This window comes from Carettochelys insculpta, chromosome 28, assembly GCF_033958435.1.
Source record: "Carettochelys insculpta isolate YL-2023 chromosome 28, ASM3395843v1, whole genome shotgun sequence".
NCBI lineage: Eukaryota > Metazoa > Chordata > Testudines > Carettochelyidae > Carettochelys > Carettochelys insculpta.
This window is the reverse complement of record NC_134164.1, coordinates 8,647,779-8,669,286: the sequence shown is the minus strand read 5'-3', so window position 1 is coordinate 8,669,286 and position 21,508 is coordinate 8,647,779. Positions and strand designations below refer to the sequence as shown.

Below are 21,508 nucleotides of genomic sequence, written 5' to 3'. Positions count from 1 at the left end.
CTCACTAGCAGGCCAAACCTACTCAACATGAATCCCTTCAAGGGTCACCCGGAGCCAGGAATTGTAGCATACGGCTCGAGGAAGGGCTACCATCATATCTGAACTGTATTCTCTAGCCTGCACTTAGCCTTGTAGTTGCTTTAAGTGCATTTGGTGTGAATGGCAGAAGAACTATGTCATTGTAGTGCTGTAATTCATAGTGGTCTAGCATAGAACCGCAAGAGACACGTATGATGCTACTGCATGAAATCACAACATTCTTTGCTGGTGTTTTAGATTGTGATTGCAATGACGCTTAGCAGTGTGGAAGCCATCTTATAGAGAAGCCATTTCACATCCCTTATTTCTGCACACACACAAGAGCCTGTCCTTTCCTTGACCTGTTTGGGAAAGGCTGGCAGGATGAGCTCTATGGAATGCGTTAATGAACTGTTTGGAGTTGGGGCTCCAGCTCCCTGGTACCTGTTTCTCCTGTCTGATACGGTTTCGCTTTGAAAAGTGATTTACGATTCTCTAATTGCCTCCGACACTGGGCTTGTTTGTGGAAGGGTATCAAATACTAGTTAGCTGCATCAAGCAGCCTTGCTGGACCTGGTTTTACTAGTGTCCAGTTTGGCTCATCTGTTGCCTTATTGAATTCAATAAAGCTGATTGTTAGCCGCCTAAGCTCAGAGAAGTCTTGTGCTTCAAGAGCAGGTATCTGTAGAGCAGCTCTGTGATGTCCTGGCATGTTATTACAAGGGTGTTTAGCGTGTAAGTTATTGACAAGCAATGACCAGGTCACTTTATGCGGCCTTAGTGTGTGATTAGGATGTATTTCAATGGGAAAGCAGCAAGTAACTAGATTGGTACTGCACATGGATATGTTTGGAGTATACAGCTGTCCTAGCTCAGTCTCTGTCTTCTGTCCCTGCATGGCAGTCCTCACATCTTCACCCTGGGAGACCAGAATCATTTCCAGTGCATTTGTGCAAGGCTGCTTGCTGTTTTAGAAGTGGAGTTAATGACATGACCCGGCTGGAGGCCCTGCTTACAGCTGTGATCTGGGAGGGCTGGATAAATAGCAGGCCGCGAAGAACATTATGCTTAAATCCTCCTGATCTGGGTCACCTTGTTGCACAGATGATGTTTAATTCCAGCATTCCATTTGTCAGTGCCCTGATCTCCCAAGACGTAGTTCTCCAATTTCAGCGCCAGATGAATACAGCCAGTCAGATGCCTTTGTTATTAACGCCGTACATCTTGCCTGAGCCAAAGGAACTTTCCTCCCCCAAGCCTCTGGCTTATTAAATGCTGACAAGAGGGCCCCCACCTGGTTAGCCTGCAAGGGAGAGCCATGTGCCACACAGAGATCTTTATTAGCCTGTGTCTGAAAATTTACAGATGCAAATATTTGTGACCCTTCAGGATGAAAGTGTTTAAATGCTCATTAAACTCCAGTGTGGTGGAACAGTTATTACAGTCTTATCTAGTGGTTCAAGCCAGGCTCTGAAACAGTCTCTTGAGATGCTGAGTAAATCAAAGCTCTGTGCCTCAGCTTGTAACGTGGTACTGTAATGAACTGGGAAATGTGTATGTGTCCAGCTCTGGGATGGAAGCTGGACGGCTGAGGAGCTGACAGCTTGACCTGGGCTTTAGGAGCAGAAAGGTCTGAATTCTAGCTCTGCCTCTCTTCTGACATACCTTAGGTCAGAGGTGGAAAAAGTATCCAAAAAGTTACTTGAGTAAAAATGCAGCTGCTTGCGGGGGGTGGTGGTAAATGTAGTTAAGTACAAGTCACCGGTATTCCTCTGGAAAACTACTTGAGTAACGGCATATACCCTCATGCAAACGCACACATCACATCTTTACGGTACTCAAGTATCCAGAAGTGAAAGCAGATGCACTTTTTTCCAAGTAACTTTTGGGTACTTTTCCCACCTCTGGCCTGAGAAAGAACTCTGCTGTTAGATGGCCCCCAGATTTGTTGCAAGATCGGGGTGGCAGCAAATTGATGATGTGCTTGAAGAGGAGTTATGAAAGTGCAAAGAGTTGTATAAATATCAAGGACAGGTCTTGGAAACTTGGAGCTCAAAGAGCCATTGGGGGAGGAGGTATCATGTCATTGCAGAGCCCCAGCAGCAGACTGGGAACCAAACTGACCCTCAAGAGCCACCATTTTGTCCCTCCCCCCAGCAGGAGCGAGGCAGTGCCAGCCAGCCCTATAGCTGACACATCTTATTCCCCTTCAGCTCTGGCTCAGTTACATGGCTGATTAATTAGAGGCAGGTGGAGCCAGGCTGTGCCTGCTCCTCCCTCATCTCCACAGGAGCAGGTGTCTCTGACCACTGCAGGTGCTGTTCCTTCCCACATATCCCCACTGGGCCGGACATTTCTACCCCTCCTGCACACACCTGTGCTGCCCTGTCCAGGTGTGCAAGGCAGCTCATGATGGAGCCCTTGGAGAACAGTGGACCAGCGTAGCCAGTTAACCAATAAATGATGCACAAGGCTTATAAATGGGTCATTTTTAATTAAGCCCTTAGAGTTGCCATCGTTATTGTGTGGTAATTCACTATTCATTGATTATGAACAGCGTATCTCAGGAGGTTAGATGATTACATATAAGCTTCATATTTCTTTGTGAATTTTGAATTACCGATGCTTTCAGCGTCCATTAAAAACTAATGACTGTAAATAGCTGTCCTGGAAAAAAACATATACATCAAATCTATGTCAGCTGCGACCCTCTGTATAGACCCGCATTTGTGCAAAAACTCAGGGCCAGAGTCCCAGGTCCTCAGCCCCAACAGCTGGAGCCAGATATTCAAGAGCTCAATTCCTGGCATGCACTCAAGCCGTTGAGGTCCTTGGAAAACATGTTTTTCCCCAGATTGCAATAAAAATAGCACGGACCACAGATACAGCTGATTCCTGCGGGATGCCAATGGGCCCTTCTCCCATCTGAGAATGATCCCACAGGAACAGATTACCTTTTGAGATCCAGCAGCTAGCCAGGTTTTAATCTATTTTAAGCACATTGTTTTCATTTTGCATAGTGCTAAGTTTGCATCGGAATGGATGAAAACTCCTGGCAGATGTCTAAGTGTATTACACCAGCACGGTTACTTTTATCAACCCGATTTGTAATCTCATCACAGTACAATGCCAAATTTGTCTGGCAAGTCCCCATTGTCCATGAAATCAGGTTGTGTGACACGGATTAATTTCCCATCCTTTAACTCTTTATTGAGAGAGGCTCACAGCATTATTTTGCCCAGGAGCTATGTCAGGCTAACTAAAGAGAGCTGAAGGAAGAGAACTGTAGTACAGAGAGAGTGAAAAGAAGGGAACATATCTGTAAATCACCGGACAGCCTTGCTCTTTACATCCGTGCATTGCCCTCATCAGGTCAGCAAGAACACACAAGCCCCTTCCCCAAAACCTTTTCCTTTCTCGTCCCTGCCATCGCTATGCTAAGCTGTCAGGGAGCACTGCTGCATGCTGTTAAATAACTTCCATGTGACACCCCAGAGGTGGCTGCATTTCGCTAAGGGTGAAGTGTATCTGGCCTGTAAAGAGCTTTGAGATCCTGCAGGAGATTTGATATTTGTAGGAGCAGCTAATGCTCACATTTCTCCACCTCACCCTGTGCTAGTAGCTGCTCTTGTTCGTTGCGGAGTGCCTTTAAAAATCAGCCGCTTTGCCTGTGCATGGCTGGAGTGGGTGTTGTAGACCAAGCCTTAGGCCTGTCTCAGTACACTAGACGTTAAAGGTGATTGCTGATACGCAGCTCTAACTATGGCAATTACGAGCACTTTACATAGGCTGTTCAGGTTGTACATGGGTGGGGTCAAGGGGCTCTAGACTGGGGGACCTGGAAGCTGCTGCAGAGTTGGGGGGTGTTGCAGGCGTGGCCAGGGAAGAAGGAGCTTGGTCTCAGGGCTCGTCTTTGCTTCCCGGGGTTTGGTGGGGTTGAAAGAAATCCCTTTTTTCTGGAAAACAAACACAACAAAAAATCGTGGAGCATTCACACTGCCATACGCGGAAAGTCAAGATAAGAGGCGTTTCCCTCGAAATAATATCCCCAGCTCTGCGAACGTCAAGGTCGCAAAAGACCGCGAGTGAGCAAAACACAGCTGTTGTTGGCTTGCGTGAATGCTCTGTTTCCCTGCGCTGTAGCTGTCGATGTGGACTCTCCCTTTCGCTGTGCTTCAGCTGTGAATGGCAGCTTTCAATGTGAATGCACCGTTGCCCAAAGCTGCCCTTCACAGCTGCAGCAGTCCACGTGAGCGCTCCACGTCACCGTGCTGCAGCCGTGAACAGCGGCTGTCGGCGTGAATGCTCCATTTCACAGTGCTGAGGCTGTCAACGTGGACGCTCTGTTTCCTGATGCCGCAACTGTGGATGGCGGCCATCAATGCGGACGCTCCGGCTCGCAGTGCTGCGGCTGTGTGAATGCTAATGTTAATCTTGGGACATCGGAAAAAGTATTGTGAAAAAAACATGCAGCACAGCCACAGCCTCAGGATAGCTCAGTTCCTGGGTTTCATTGGCTGGAAGGCGGTGAGAGGGAGGGATAATGAGTGGGGGCGGGGGTGAGGGAGGACTTTTGGGGAGGAGAAGGGGATGGGGAGAGGAGGTGTGTGAGGGTGGTACATTGGTGGGAGCTGGGGAGCCCACAGATAGGGACAAGGGGAAGATAGGAAGAAAATACAGGTGGCAGCTGATGCCAATTAACAGTGTGCTGCCCCCAGACACATCACTCTGCATCCTACACGCACATCCCCTGAGCAGTCACACCCAGCTTCTTTGGGCTCCAGTTGCCTTGGGTGCTGCTGTTCCCAGCAGGCAACTTGCTGTGCAGGTGTGGCTCCACAGGTGCCCTATGCAGAGGGGAGAGCCCATGGCGGACAGCAGGTCTCCTTGATGGCCGTCGCACCTCAGCCCCCCATCCTTACCTGGGCTGACTTAACTACACAATGGAACAAACCTCTGGGATTAAGCATTCAATCTCCTCGGGCCTTGCAAAGGGTCCACCCAGCACCAGCCAGGGAGGAAATCACTGCCAGGGGATTGTTCACTCTTGGTCCCCCTTCACATCCGATCCACAGCAGGGGGAGGGCTCAAATCTGCCAACACCAGGCCGGCACAGTGCTGTTGCTCTGTAGGGTACTGGTACCTGCCCCGCTGGTAGCCGAGATGTTGGCCATTTCCACAAGCGCAGCTCTTGCACTGACGGCCCCGCAAGGCCCTTCCAACAACCCTTAGGCAGGCCCGGCCACTCCTCAGCAAGGGAGCTTCATGCTGCCTCCCCTGAGGATCTGCTGCCCCTTCCGGCCACTGAGTGAAACAGGCACAGTAACTGGCTGATGCCTCCCAGGGCAGCTGTAAGTAGAACAACTCGCCCACAGTTAGAATCCGCTCCAACCCCCAGGTCTGGGCGGCTGTGAGCGAGCGCCAGGCTGACCCCGACAGCAGCCTGCGGAGAGGTGGGTCTGGCTTATCTCAGGCTGGGAGCTTTCCTGTGTGGGGCTGAGGGAATATGTCAGAGCCTGCTGGGCTTTGCTGTCAGGTGGGAATGGCTGGCCGTAGCATGGGCGACCCTGCTCCTCTCCAGAGGGGTCTCCCGCCCTGGAAGTCTCTCCTCCTGGGTGGCCCAAGTTGTAGGGCATGTCTGTGCCTGAGTGTCGGGCAGGTTGCCGTGGTGGTGTCGACTCTAGGCCCCCTTCCTCCTGCTACGGTCTGACCCCTTCTCCCTTTCCCGTGACAGCGTCGTGTCTCAGGTGCCTGGTGGACGTGGTCCCGGTGAAGAACGAGGAAGCAGCCGTCATCATGTTCATCCTCAACTTCGAGGATCTGGCAGAGCTCATTGCGAAGAGCGCCAGCCGGAGTCTCCACCAGCGGCTGTCGCAGGGCTGGCGCCAAGGTGAGCCCTACCCAGGGTCCCCTGGCAGGGTGGTGGGGCATGAGGCTGCGTAGGTTCCGCTTGGTGAAACGGAGGCTGGAATTTTCTCTGGAACTCAGAGGTGCCTGTGCGGTACAGCTGGTGGTCCGTGGCCTGCTTTGAGGCCTGAGGGCCGGACCAAGCAGTGGCCTCATTGCCAATGGCTCAGGGGCAGCAGGTTGCCAAACGAAGATCTTGAAGGCTGAGCCTGGACCCGCAGAGGACGAATCCCCAGCAACAAAGCAGCGACATTAGGAGGCAGCTCTGCAGTGGGAGGCAGGTGGAGCCCAATCACCCTGGTTGAGAGGAAGCTGAGTCCTCAGGCTAGGGATTGTGAGGCAGATCCTCTCCTAAGCCCTCCCTGGCCCTTGGCGTCTGTCTCCACCCACGCACACAGCTGCACCTTGCCTAGATGTCTCCTAGTGCCCCAACTGCCCTAGGGTAGAACAATACCTCCCCGATAGCTCACCCACGCCCACCCCTCCTGTCCAGACAAACCAGGCCTGCACTGCTTGCATGCCCAGGCCTCTCCTGCACCCCACTACTCCTGTACCTCATCCTGCCCATACAGCAGGCACATCTGTAATGATGCCTTATGCCTGGCATGCAACTGCCCCTCCTCTCTCACTACCCTTCTGCATAGCTTGCCTATACCTTGCTTACAGCTGCATTTCCTTATACACACCTCACCTCTGCCTGTACATACCCCCTCCCCACCCTGTGCCCTGGACACACTCTGCATCTGGTGAGGTACTGCTGTTAGAGTGCCATAGCTGTGTTTTACCTATACCACCAGCCTCTTTGCCCTCCATAGATTGCCTGGTACCTGGACCCGTCTCACCCCTTTTCTTCCGGCACAGTGCCTGGAGACAGCCTCCTAATCAGGACCACTATCGTCTCCCACCACTTTGCACGTCTGCTGCCTGCCCTGTCAGGGCCCTTTGCAATCCCCTTGTGCAGAGTCTGCTCCCAGCTTGTGCTCATGCACGCTGCAGAGAAGCTCAAAGGGTGATCCCACCAACAGCAGGAACCCCAGCCAAAGCTGAGCCGATGCCCAACCCTTAACCCCATCCAACTCCATCTTCCTGGGCCATCATCCTGACGCACTCTTGGGTTTAAGGTTGTGTTGGTTTGGAGAGAGACACCCTGGGGTGGCAGCATCAGTTGCAGGAGACACAACTCATTGTGACTTGTAATGACCCTAGTTGTGAAGCTGGAGGGGAAGGGGCAGGTGGAGTTCATGCTTCAGATTATCAGCTGATTTCCTGAGGGAGCAGAAAAATTCCCTTCCTCGCACGCTGTAGCATGGCCCAAGAAGCCAGATGCCTGATGGGAGCTGGGAGCAGGGGGGTTGAAGTGTCAGGCGGTGGCCATTGTCAATGGCTGGGAGTGATTTTTGGATCCCAAAGGGCCAGGCTGTTCTGTCGCTGGACTCGAGGGTGTTCATGAACTCAGAGGAATGGGCTAATTTGAGACCTCAGTGTGAGGGACAAGGAGGACAATTTTGGAGGCTGAGTCCTGTCCCCAGCTCACCCCTTGCTTAGCTGGATTGACAGTGGACAATGCCCCTGCCTTGCCCTGTTTTCTTGGTGCTGATGTGTGTGGTCTGACATCTCTGCACCCTCAGTGTTTCCATGCTGGGTCTGGGAATCTGGAAGCAGGAGCCCACTGAGATGCTGGGACAGCTCAGCCTTGTATTTCGCAATGTCGGCGTGCCATCCTTCTCTCAGCCTCCAGGGGGCGGTAGGAGGTGATGTTCCCTGGCAGCCAGACCCCAGGGGGTGGTATTCTGTGCCTGATTATTTTATTCTTCTTACCTCTCTTATGGCAGCTGTTACCTTTCCCATCTGAGAGCAGCGCCCCACAGGGCCGGGCTCTGCACAGACCCAGAATAACAGACACTGCTTATCCCAAAGAGCTCGCTGTCTAGGTAGATAGGATAAACGAAAAGCAGGAAGGTCGTCACGGGCTTGGCAAGATAAAGTAACATGCCAAAGGTTACACAGGAGCCCACTGGCAGAGCCAGCAACAGATCCCACGTCTCCAAAGTATTTTCCCTTGTCTGTCTAGTTTCTAATGTTTCCAATCTGGTGGACTGTCCATATCTGGAATTGTATCACCCCTGCTAAAGAATATCTATGTGAAATCCAGCAGAGCTGGTCAAGTCCTCCGGGGACCTGGAGGCATAAGGCTTCCCTTTCAGTATGTCTGGAGGTATTTCTCTACCTTGTGTGTCCTTGTGGTATGTGCGAAACATCCAGCTGATTCGCCAGGCGCTTGCTGGATCGTTGCATACGCTCACATGTATGTGGAATTGATGGGAGCTCATACGCCAGCAAGTGGTGAGTGGGGTTCTGGATTTGTTTGCATCTCAGTAGAATCAGATTAAGCAAATTTCCAAAAGACACATGCTCATACGCTCTGAGCTAGGAATATTTTTGTCCGATGCACATTCAATACAGAGCTGTACCAGCAGGCGGAACTGATATGCGCAGATCCTAAAATTCAGTGTGATGTACCCAGCTCACCTTTCCACCAGGGCTGGTTCCAGGCCAGCTTAGGGTTCTGAAGAGCTTGTGTATTGATGTTAGATAGCATGGTCTGTGCTAGTCTGGGAGCCAGAGAGCACCCCAAGGTCTGCCTGTGTCCTGCAGTCTCCCTGTAAGCTGTGCTTGCTTGCTTTCCCCAGGTGTATGTGAACCCCAATGTCCTTGCACCCACAGAGTGAGGCACCAGTGAAAAGTCACACACTCCTTTCGTCTGGCTCCTGGCTAGATGCTCTAACACTCCTCTCCCAGGTGCAGTGCTTGCCTTTTCTTTTGCAGAGCTCATGTGCCACAGCTGCCCTTTGGAAGGTCTGAAATCAGGGACTGATGCTCAAAGTATGCTCGTCTCTTAAGAAACTGCCATTTTGCATGACACTGTCCCTTCCCTGGTATAAATGCTCAGTCTCTCTAGTGCAGTGCTGCCACCTTGCACTGTGAACATGCCTGTATCACCAACTATGCACATTCAGAGCTAGAACGGGGGATAATCTGGGCTCCCGGCAGGGGCCTAGAGCTGCCAAGGTGCTGTTTCCCAGCACCTGGCCTGTTGTGGTTGTCCGAGAGCCTCTGGTGTTTTCCACGAGTTGCCATCCTGCAAAGATAGCTCTCATTTTTGGAAAGTCATGGGAGACAGGAGAGATTCCAGAAGACTGGAAGAGGGCAAATATAGTGCCCATCTACAAAAAGGGGAATAGAACAACGCAGGAAATTACAGGCCAGTAAGCTTAACTTCTGTGCCAGGAAAGATAATGGAGCAGGTAGTTAAGGAAGTCGTCTGCAAGCACTTGGAAGGTAGTAAAGTGATAGGGAACAGCCAGCATGGTTTTGTAAAAAACAAATCATGTCAAACCAACCTGATAGCTTTTTTGACATGATAATGAGACTCGTAGATAAGGGAGAAGCAGTGGATGTGGTATACCTAGACTTTAGTAAAGCATTTGATACTGTCTTGCATAATATTCTTATCGACAAACTAGGCAAGTCCAACTTAAATCGCGCTGCAATAAGGTGGGTGCATAACTGGCTGGCTAATCGCACCCAGAGAGTAGTTGTTAATGGTGCTCAATCCAGCTGGAAAAGCATAACAAGTAGGGTTCCGCAGGGGTCTGTTTTGGGACCAGTTCTGTTCAATATCTTCATTAATGATTTGGATGTTGGCATAGAAAGTACGCTTATTAAGTTTGCAGATTATACCAAGCTGGGAGGGGTTGCAACTACCTTGGAGGATAGGGTCATAATTCAGAATGATTAGATAAATTAGAGAAATGGTCTGAAGTAAACAGGATGAAGTTTAATAAAGATAAATGTAAGGTGCTGCATTTAGGAAGGAATAATCTGTTTCACACATACAGAATGGGAAAAGACTGTCTAGGAAGGAGTACAGCAGAAAGGGACCTAGGGGTTCTAGTAGATCACAAGTTAAATATGAGTCAACAGTGTGATGCTGTTGCAAAATAAGCAAACATGATTCTGGGATGCATTAGCAGGTGTGTTGTGAACAAGACACGAGAAATCATTCTACCACTCTACTCTGCGCTGGTTAGACCTCAGCTGGAATATTGTGTCCAGTTCTGGGCACCCCAATTCAAGAAAGATGTGGAGAAATTAGAGAAGGTCCAGAGAAGAGCAACTAGAATGATAAAAGGTCTGGAGGATATGACTTATGAAGAAAGGCTGAAAGAACTGGGCTTGTTTAGCTTGGAAAAGAGAAGATTGAGGGGGGACGTGATAGCAGTTTTCAGATATCTTAAAGAGTGTCATAAGGAGGAGGGGGAAAACTTGTTCTTCTTGGCCTCTGAGGAGAGAACAAGAGGCAATGGACTTAAACTGCAGCAAGGGAAGTTTAGGTTGGACATTAGGAAAAAGTTCCTAACTGTCAGGGTGGTCAAGTACTGGAATAAGTTGCCAAGGGAGGTTGTGGAATCTCCGTCTCTGGAGATATTTAAGAACAGATTAGATAGATGTCTATCAGGGATGGTGTAGATAGTGGTCGGTCCTGCCGTCGGGGCAGGGGACTGGACTCGATGGCCTCTCGAGGCCCCTTCTGGTCCTAGTGTTCTGTGATTCTATGATTCTATGATTCTAAGACTCCAGCCTGGTTAATGGTGCTCTCTCCACTAGCCTCGCTGGGAAATGGGATTCTTCTTCACGGGTGAGGTTGCTGTGAGCTGTTTTCCACCCCAGAGGTGGCTGCATTTCAGGGCTGGGTGCAGTGAGCCCCTGCCTACCACGAGTTCCTCAGACCTAAGCTCACAACAGCAATGTGAAGTTTAAAAAAGAATCCAGGCAAATGGAACCTTGTTCTCACAGCACTGCAGATAGTTATGGGGCAGGCAGGGTAGGTCCCGCCAGCAAGCAAAACATCTGGGATTGCATGTGTAAAGAGGCTGCTCATGCCCTCTCTGAGGTGACTGTTTCTGCTCTTGGCCTTTGGCGTGTGAGCTGCAGGGATGACAGCCGGGCCTGTTTGCAGAGTTACCGCGAGTAGCCTGGGGCAAGGGCAGCATTGCGGTGTCAGTGGCTCCTCCGAAGGTCACCATGTGAGCCAGTGACAACTGCCAGGATTCCTTCTGGTGTGAGAGGGAGCCACTCCAGCAAGGTCATTAGAGATGCAGCTGCAGACCTCAGGGGCCAGTTGTCCCATAAGGAAGAGCCTTGAGACCATGACCTTCAGGAAAAGGCAGGATGCTGTCCTTCCAGGTCCTGCTTCTCCACCTCTCTGCGCTTTGGGTAGTTCCCTTCCCAGCTGCAAAATGGGCGTACAATACTACCAGACCGGAGAAGAAACATTTACACCCCTTGTCTCTGACGCAAATAGCAAAGCCCCATTCAGGGCAGTGGAGAATCCAGTCCAGGGTCTCCTCAATATTCCTGATGCTGTGCAGTATTTTAGGGAAGGATATGTGCACTGTTTCTGCAAAGGGATAGCTGGGAGCCAGGCAAGAGGAGGTAGGATACCTTCTAGACCAGTGGGTCTCAAACAGGTCTTCCAGGAGGTCCATCAACTCACCTAGATATTGACCTAGTTTTACAGCAGGCTACATAAATGCATTAGCGACTCTAATATAAACTGAAATGTCAGGCAATGACTTGTTTGGACAATGAGCAGTGTTCCTGTAAGCTGAGCACTCGGGCGGCTGTCCAGGAGAGATTCCAATGCCACCCAGCTGATTAGCAGAGCGCCCCCAGCCACCAGCGTGTGTTCGACAGGCGGTTCACATCCGCACATGCCTCAGTGCATATAAAATTTATTCTGCTCATGGACGGAAAAAGTTAGAGGGAATATTGGTTATGAGCCCTACAAAGCACTTGCTAATTCTTTGAAGACTTTATGAGCAACAGTTAATGATTTAGGCCTCAACGAGCACATCAGCTTTTGTCGTAAGGTGTCGTAATTGCTGTGATTCAGAACTGGTTTGGTTTCACTGCCTTGTTTTTTTCTCCCACTGGGAGTCTTTATTCCGGACTCCCGGCACTCATCCTATCCAAGGGATCCAGCTGCTCTGGAGAGAGGTGCAAAGAGGGAGCAGATCTAACAGGCATGTTCTTCTGGCGAGAACATGGGGTATTGCAGTGCAGTGCAGTTGTATACTGCTCTATGTGCTATCCAGCGAAGGACGAGATTTGTATTGCAATCGATTTATTTTCTATTGAGATGGTAGAACTGAGAAAGTCTGCACTTTTCAGTCACAGTGTGCTGTGATGCTTTAGTGTTTTTTATGTTTGATTTCTGTAAGCAAGTAGCTTTTAAGTGAGGTGGAACTTGGTGTCCATAAGACAAATTAGGCTCCTGAAAACGATACAGTAGTCTGGAAAAGTTGAGAGCCCCTGATCTAGTTAAGAAGTTCTCCGATGAAGCTGTGAAAACACTTTCCTGTTTTCCTGATTCCAGTAAAGTTCCTTGTTCAGTGTTGGAGGAAAGTGACTCCTTTCAAGATTATATACCATAGGTACTTGATTGTATTGACATTTCTCATTTTTGACTTATTAAAAGTAGTGAAGCCAAGAGTTTTACAGGTTGTCAAAATACTCTGGTCTGTCCTAGACATCCCAGCGGTATGACAAAGTAACAGAGAATAAAATGCACATAATCCGAAGCGGGAGGGGCAGGTTTCAATCTCATCTGACAATTTTCATCCTGGTCTCAGATGTTTTACAGCATGATCCTTATCTGCACTGCAAGATTCAGACTCCTTCTGTGCTGGAATTGGGTGAGGTGCAGGGAGATACTATTTTTACAGGTGGAAAAGTTTGGCTTCGGCTGTCTCTTCTCACCATTCAGATTTTGACTGATCAGATTCTCCTCCAAGTTTGCTTTAAAGATTCATCTGTTTTGTTAAGATCAAGCATGGAAAGTTTGGCCCCTAAAAACGAAAGTGTCTGACAGTTACAGAGCCTGGTGCTGTGGTGGGGAGAGAAGTTGTAACAGAAACTGATTTGTAGCTAGTGCTTCTTGTTTAGTCAGTGGTTAGCCCAGGTTAGATAACACAGTGTAGTTAGTCCAGGGCTGTTCTTTCATCTAAACAGTTAACTAAAATTCAGGGAAGTGCATGCAGAGGTGGAAAAAATATCCAAAAAGTTACTTGAGTAAAAGTACAGCTGCTTGGGGGTAGGGGGCAGTGGTATACTTAAGTACAAGTCACGGGCGTCCCTCTGGAAAACTACGTGAGTAAATGTATGCATGTGTGCACACACGTCACATCTTTATTGTACTCAAGTATCTAGAAGTGAAAGCAGCTGCACGTTTGCTCAAGTAACTTTTTGGTTACTTTTTCCACCTCTCCATGATTCTTTACATGTGGATGAAAAATCCTGAGATGAGTCAGGTCTATTCGTGGCGTAAACTTGTTTATTTGCAAAGCAGTGTCCACAAAGTCTGGTTCCCCTGAACACAGTGAAAACAAAAACCAGTATGCAGATCCCTGGCTCAGAAATTCCCACGTCTGCCACTTCTGTGAACTCTGTGCCCAAGAAGTTCTGTCTGCTACTCTTCAGGGCAATACTCACAACCATTTTTTCCTATTGATTTGGGTCCTCTCTCTCACAGCTTGCGAATGGTAGGCCCACCACTGTGTTTCCAACCAGGGAGACCATGTTAATTGACCCGCCAGCTTTGACCTCTGCTGCAGCCTACCCTTAGGTGGTATCCTCCATTGTTTTCAGCTGTCATTACTACATAAAGGGGCTTGACTGCATACTTGCCACCCCAGTCAGATTAATGAAGTTTGTGATGTCTTTGGATTCAAGACCATCCAGGGGAGCTATTCATGTCTTTTGGCTCAGCCCCTGTCACCCTCCCTCCGTGTTGGATGCTGGGCTCTATTGAATACGCGGGGTCCTTATTTAGGTGTCTGAATGGGAAGTGAGCTCTGATCCGGCTCCAGCTGTGACTGTCAGACCCTTGAAAAGCTGGGCCTGGTGAAAGCCAATGAATGGTGAAGATCTCAGCAGGTCGTGTGTGCAGAATGACCCAGCCACAGTTCTGTCATTTGGCAAAAGTCCAAAAGAGAACAGCAGTCTCCGGGCCTGTGTGCAAACTCCCGCACTGCCCCTCTTCCCCCACCTCGCTGTAGGGTTCTCCAGCATGCAGTGCATCTAGCTCTCCCCAGCATTGCAACAGGGATATTATAACCCTATGGCCTCTTAGTACATATACACAGCAGCCCCTTGGAACTCAATGATGGCTGTAGAGTCGGAACCTCCTGCTCTGACAAGCTTTCACGCTTCACAGAACTCTTTCACCAGCAGCAGTTGGTCCAATAACAGTTATCATCTCATTCTGCTTGTTCTCTCGCCTATCCTGGGGCCAGTGTGGCTCCTTCCTCTCTCTTTTCGAGATGGTCTAACCCTAGCTCCAAACACCACTGTTTGGTTCTCAAAGGCTTTGAAATCCGGGTCTGGACCTGACAAAGCACATTTTGCATGTAGATGCTCTGCGTTTTCTTCTGAAAAAAAGCTCAGTTTTGCCGGAAAAAGCCTCTCCAGTAGACATGGTCTGAGTGTCAGTATGAAATATATTCATACTTGTACGTCCGTATTTCCATGTGACTTATTTAAAATATACTGGCCAGCCATAGGTTTCAAATGATTTACAATTCAACAAGATGGTAAAGTTTATAATATACTTACTATCTGTGCTTTCACACATGTTTTAAATATGTTTGAAACATGTTTTGATAGTGTATAGACTAGAACAGCTTACTCTCTGTTACTGTTCAACATGTTTTAAATGTATTAATTAATCATTCATAATGATACTCAAGCTATCCATATACAGATATAGTTGCATGTTAAGATATACATAAGTAGTAATATATATCTCACATGGGTGAATAATTATTTGTTCAGATTTCTAGAACAATAATTATACACGTGGAATACATTATTTTATACATGACGTAATGTAGATTTATATATGTGCATACGTACAGTTTTGACTCATAAATAGATAAAATTGTTGACAATACGTGTAAAATACAATACTGTAGAACCTCGGAGTTACCACACTAGAGTTATAAACTGACCGGTCTGCAGAGACCACACACACATCGGCAAATACAGTCCAGTACTCTGTACTTTACCTTGGAGAATTCTCTGTGTAGCCTTGCACTGTGCTGGGAGACATGGATTTCACTCTAGGCTCCCAGCTGCACTGCAGTGTCCAGGAGCTGGTCTCTGTGACACAGTGTAGGGATGGGAGCCATGCTTAAATTGTGATGAAAGAGGTGCCAGGGCTCAAGCAATGGTTTATTTTCATAACTGATGCAGCAAGGCCTGAAGTTCCAGGGCTAAACCTGGCAAAGATTAAGCACTGAGATGAAACCTGGGATACAGAATTTGTCCTCTTGAGGCTGCTCATCCAAATCCATCCTGGACTGAGAGTTACCATTGGTGGGCCGTAGGCACCGGGACAGCCCAGCCGGACACTAGAACTAAGAGCAGAATCCAGAGCAGATGAGTTTTCATCACAGCCAATAGACACCTCCCCCTGGCTAGGACCAGGTTGGTTGTGTCCCTATCCCCCCCATGCTCCCTACCCACTTTTCTCAGAGTACCTGGCTTCACGTGCCGTTAGGTTACATTTGTGTCTCTTGTGTTTTGTTTGTGTTTTTCTTTTTAACAAGGTCAAGGTAAGAGGTTGAAGTTTAGTCTCCCGTCCCTGCGGCGACTCAAAATCCAGCGGAAAGCTCTGCCCACCAGTGAGTTTGATGGAGTAGCCATTGACTATGGAAAGGTAACCGTAGACTTTGTACGATATAAGCTGATACATTAGGTCAGGACCCAGCGCTCTTCCTTGGCTCTCCCTACCCTGCCCCTTCTAGGAGATGCTGTGGCTGGTGCAGTGTCTGGACTTAGTGTCTCTTTCTCTTAATGTTTAAACACCGAGCTGTGGCTAGGTAGGGATTTGTGGATGTTGCCTTTGTTGCTCCGAACTTCAGTGGGGACAGACCCTAGAACCTCCTGCGTTAAGAGTTCCACCCCTTACCACCAGAACTAAAGGAGAATTCCCATTACTTGCTGGTGGGACATAGCTTGTGGTGCACAGTTTCTAGACAGGACATAGAAGTGGCGCATATGTATACACACCATCCTAGCATGACTTGCAGGCGGCAAGAGAGCTCAGCAGTGCGGAACGGCTTTTGGAGGCTGGGGGTTGGGGTGGGGGCTAGCTTGGTAACCCTGCCACAGAGAAAGTCCTGACCTATTCTAGAGCTCCTTGGGCAGGAAGAGAGCCTGCAAAGGTAGCAAAATGGATTGCTCCTATGAAAGGACGTAGAACTGCTTTGAGATGGTGGCACTGGGAGCTGCATGTATCTGGTAGAATCAAGGAACAAAACTCCAGCGTTCTGGTGCTACTGTACCTTGAGATTACACATTTCTTAAAATGTTCCTGCCAGTCCCTGTGTCAGCCGCACGCATTACCATGAGCCCTGGATTTCAAACACATCCTAACTACAGGCATCTTGTCCAGCTCTTCTGCACTATGGTGTCAGCAAAGATTATATTGTCTGTGCATTCGGACCAGCAACCAAGATGGCTGCATCAACTTAAGGGGGTAGAGAAAAGGTTCTTGGCTGTCTTAAGCCGTGTCTACACGTGCACGCTACTTCGAAGTAGCGGCACTAACTTCGAAATAGCGCCCGTCACGGCTACACGTGTCGGGCGCTATTTCGAAGTTAACATCGACGTTAGGCGGCAAGACGTCGAAGCCGCTAACCCCATGAGGGGATGGGAATAGCATCCTACTTCGACGTTCAACGTCAAAGTAGGGACCGTGTAGTCGTTGCGCGTCCTGCAACATCGAAATAGTGGGGTCCGCCATGGCGGCCATCAGCTGAGGGGTTGAGAGACGCTCTCTCTCCAGCCCCTGCGGGGCTCTATGGTCATCATGTGCAGCAGCCCTTAGCCCAGGGCTTCTGGCTGCTGCTGCCGCAGCTGGGGATCCATGCTGCATGCACAGGGTCTGCAACCAGTTGTCGGCTCTGTGGATCTTGTGTTGTTTAGTGCAACTGTGTCTGGGAGGGGCCCTTTAAGGGAGCGGCTTGCTGTTGAGTCCGCCCTGTGACCCTGTCTGCAGCTGTGCCTGGCGCCCTTATTTCGATGTGTGCTACTTTGGCGTGTAGACGTTCCCTCGCAGCGCCTATTTCGATGTGGTGCTGCGCAACGTCGAAGTTGAACATCGACGTTGCTAGCCCTGGAGAGGACGTGTAGACGTTATTCGTCGAAATAAGCTACTTCGAAGTAGGCTTCACGTGTAGACGTAGCCTTAGTGTTAGAACTTCCTAAGAAATTGCTGTTCTCGTTATCCTCTTGACTACTGCAAGGCTGTGTCTACACTACAAAAATAACTTCGAAGTTGCTTACAGCTTCGAAGTTGAGTGTCCACATACACCCTATTTCGAAGTTAAACTTTGAAGTAGGGTACTACTCCATTTCCAGGAATGGAGTAAGGACTTTGAAGTTGGGCTTCCTACTTCAAAGTTAACTTTCAGGTCAGGGAAAATGGGTGTAGACTCTCTGCTGGCTACTTCGAAGTAGTGCCTAACTTCGAAGTTAACTTTGAAGTTAGTTCCTAGTGTAGATACACCCCAAGTGTTCCAGGAATGCACAAGTAGCAAGCACATGCTGTACAGCCAAATGTTCTAGGTATGTCTCAGTAGAAGGCACCTGCTGTGCTGTCAAAGGTTCTAGGCACCTCTAGGCAGAAGGCACTTTCTGTGCTTCTGAATTTCCTAGGTATGGCCACGCAACAAGGGCACTCATGCTGCCAAGCTATCTGTGTGCACTCAGGGAAAAGGCATATGCTGTGCTGCCAAATGCTTATGCATGTCCAGGTACAAGGTGCTAGGTGTGCTGTCAAGTGTACTTGTTATGTCAAGATAGAATATAGCTGCTCTGCTGCCTGATGGTGTAGATACATTTTGGTAAAAGGCACCAGCTGGAGTGTCAAAGGCTGTAGGTCTGTACAGGTAGAATGTACGCACCTGTCAAAGGCTGTAGGTACATACAGGTAGAGTGTACTTGCTGTGCCGTCAAAGGTTCTAGATAAATACAGGTAGAACACACCTACTGGGATGTCAAAGTACATACAGGTAGAACATATTTGCTGGGCTATCAAAGGTTCTAGGTACTTGCAGGTAGAACATATCTGCTGGACTGTCAAAGGCTGCTAAGTACGTGCAGATAGAACATACCTGCTGTGCAGCCAAAAGCTCTACCTATGTCCACATAGAAAACATCTGGAGTGTTGCCAAGTGCTCCAAGGACAATCTGATTTTTTTTTCTTGCCTTGAGTGGAGTCTTACCTGAGTGACAGCTGCCTAGCAAGAGCAAAGTCACCAGTAGCAAGAGTCAGAGGTAGTAAAACTTAGATCGCCGTGATTCATTTTGCTTGGCTAGAAAAGGCCGTGAGCCTCAGAATAAAAGTGCAGCTCCATCAGAACCTGAGAGGAGGTTTTTGAGGAAAGCCTGGTGAAAGACAGAGGCCAGCTGCCTGGAGAAAGGCCTGGAGGGCTGGTGCATGGGGAGAAAGCAGACCTGGGCTGCTGCCAGTTCTTTGGCAGGACGTCTGGGGTGAGGAGAGGCTGGGTGGGTTTCCCTCCGAGTCACAGACAGCACCGTATTTCTGGTAGTCAAACCCTTTGGGAGCCTGAAATGTGCTGTTTGAGCTTTTAACCCTGGCTAGCAGTGGGGAAGCTCCTTAACCCTTTGTGGCCTGCTCTCTGTTGGGCAGAAGTGCAGAGACGTACGCTTCTGAGGCATGGAGATTTCATGCAGCATGAGTTCTTTGCTGGGGCTGGTTGTTTTTCTGTCTGGTCATTACTGGAGTCTCCTAAGTCAGGACACCTCTCCCCAGTCCCCAAAAGCCTGAGTTTAGCAGGCACTGGGGGGGGGGGGGGGGAGAGGAAAGTCTGCGAATAACTGAATTTGCACGTCGGGCAGCTTCCCCAGTGGCATGATCTGGCTCTCCGGTGTGGATTAGGCAGCATCTGTCAACCGCTGATGAAGAACTTAGTGTATCGAACCAACCTTGGTGCTCAAAACTCCCTCAGCAGACAGTGGGGAGAGGGAAGGGCATGCGCAGCTTTCGCTCCCAAGCCCGAGCTCTTAGCTACACTGCGAACAGAAGCCACCTCATGGCATGCAGGCCAGGTAAACCCATATCCGGAGCTTCCTCTTTTCCTCCTGCTCTGGCATGTTAGTGGCTCAGCAATACCTTGCAAGCTACCCCATGCTCACCCAGGCTGGATGGAATAGGACTTTGCTGGTGGGTTCCTCAGTAGTACTTGCAGTTGGGGCTCATTGGCTGTTAGGGCTGGTGGGATTCCAGAGCCATGCTCAGTTCTGGTCCCACCTGGCATTTCACCCATGACATGGCAGTGCTACCCCAACCCTCTGTCCTTCCTCTTTCCTGACCCTCCTGCCCTCCCACCTCAGCTCTCCAGGACTCCTCCTAACCAAACGCTTTCTCCTGGCTGTCTTAAAGCCTAGAGGCGACTCCCTGATTCTGAGAGATTTGAAGACTCCTGCCAAGGAGAACTGTGTCCAGTCAGAGACCGAGTCCCTCCTGGAAAAGGAGAGGAGGCCGAACCTGGAGGCCGTCCCCACTGTGCATCACTCGTCCCTGAAACGAGAGCCTCCCTTCCTGGGCCCACCGAGGTCCTATGCTGCTTGGGGCTTGGTACGGGCTCGCCCTGGGGGCAGCTTCCACAGCCTCCGCAGGGTCTCCTCCTTGGACAACTTTGAGGTCACCAGGTCTGAGTTCCAGAGAAAATTCAGGGAGAGGAGGGCAAACTCAGGTAGGGGGAAAGCACCAGCGGGCATGTCACTGTTGATGGGGAGGTGGTGCAGTGCTCTTCCAGCAGGCGGGTCTTCATCTTCCCTGCTCGGAGGATGCCTGGGGGAATTTTTCACCCTGTCTTGCCTTATCCTGAAAGAAGCAGCCATGAGGGGTGTGCCTCACAGGGTATAAACTGACTCGGTACGTTTCCGCGCATGGGTGTCTTTGAATGTGTCTCAGCCTGTAGATCTGGTGCAATCTCTACAGCCCAGATCCAGAAATGGATTTAGGTGCCTAACTCCCACCGGCACCAATGTGAGATGAAATCTTTTAAATCAAGGGGAGTTAGGTGCCTGGATTCCTTTGACAATCTGGGCCTGTGCGTGAAACTTTCTGAATGACACTGTTTGTCTGCCATATCCGAAACCTTCCAGACTCTTTCCTGACTCCAGATCCTGAAGAGGCAGGGGTCAGTTTAGGTTAGTGACTACAGTAGATATAATTGTCATGCTCAGAGGATGAGCTGGGCCCAAGGATGTAATCCAGAAACCCCAACCCTGGCCACAATGTGCCAGTGACCTTTGCAGAGGATATTGAATTGGGAGAATTTGCAGACTAGGTCTGGCTGGAGAACAAGAACTCCATTTCATGAAAAATGTTGAGGTTTTGCAATGTTTCATAGGAACCAAAGGTGAGAGAACCACACTGGCATCAACAATAGCTCAGTGGTTCCAGAACTCAGCTGGCAGCTGATTCAGAGCAAGACCTTGAGGCTGGGTCCCCCACATGCCAGGTGCATGCCTGGACCACAGATATGGGTCTCTACTGGACCAGACATGCCGTCCTGGGCCAAAATTCGTTGAAGCTGCATGTTTCTGCAGTGAGTTTTGGGTTTGGCAAATGGGCATCTTCGGATCAAAAAACTTTCCAAGCAGCTCAGCTACAGGCTTGCAGAGAGGACAGAGAAATAATCCAGAGAGATCTAGAAAAGTTGGTGAAAGATCCTGAATTCAGAAAAAAATTGTGATGTGAATGCACTGAAGAGAAAATAATTGTGCAGTTAGAGATCTGGGAACGGTAATGCTGAGAAAGACTTCGAACCTATATTTTCAATAGCTCGGAGATAGATATGTAAGTGCTCAGAACGCACAACTGGACAAAGAGCTCAGTTCCCATTTAGGCCCCCAAACAGGGACCAGATTTGCTCAACAGTCCTCACAGGGATGCTTGTATCCAGAGATAGAAGAACTACCCCAACTGTTACTTGAGTAAAAGTGCAGCTGCTTTCACTTCTGGATACTCGAGTACAATCAAGATGTGATATGTGTGTGTACTTTACTCAAGTAGTTTTCCAGAGGAACAACAGTGACTTGTACTTAAGTAGACCCTCCCACCATCAAAACAGCTGTACTTTTTTCTCAAGTAACTTTTGGGGTACTCTTCCCACCTCTGCTTGTATCTAGACTTTCAGAAGAGCTAAACCCCATGTACTCAGTTTGCTAAGGGTGGCCTTTTCCTAAGCTGTCAGCATTGGCCTACCTCTCCTCAATGGGAGTGGTATGATTGACTCCACTGAGACTGGAGGTAGGGCAGTCCCGCCCTTGTATTGTTCGTTCAACCCTCTGGCTCCTGGAGGTGAGAGTAGCCAATAAATTAACAGTGTCTCAAAGAAAGCCAGTACATTTTTGGGCTGCAGATGCTTTGGAGCAGGAAAGAATTTGTCCTTCTCTGGAAGGCTCTGGGGCAGATGCATCT

General features: G+C 49.3%; 1 protein-coding gene across 2 annotated transcripts in view; it reads left to right on the top strand.

The window, feature by feature from the left end:
• Positions 1-21,508, top strand: part of KCNH6 (potassium voltage-gated channel subfamily H member 6) — a 139,628-nt gene that overhangs the window by 68,373 nt on the left and 49,747 nt on the right. Inside the window, exons 3-5 of one of the 2 annotated variants that reach the window (XM_074979054.1) lie at positions 5,753-5,908; positions 15,597-15,706; positions 19,460-19,772. In XM_074979054.1, the coding sequence (XP_074835155.1) occupies positions 5,753-5,908; positions 15,597-15,706; positions 19,460-19,772 (579 nt within the window). The remainder of the gene's footprint in view (positions 1-5,752; positions 5,909-15,596; positions 15,707-19,459; positions 19,773-21,508) is intronic. The other variant, XM_074979055.1, reaches the window with a different exon arrangement.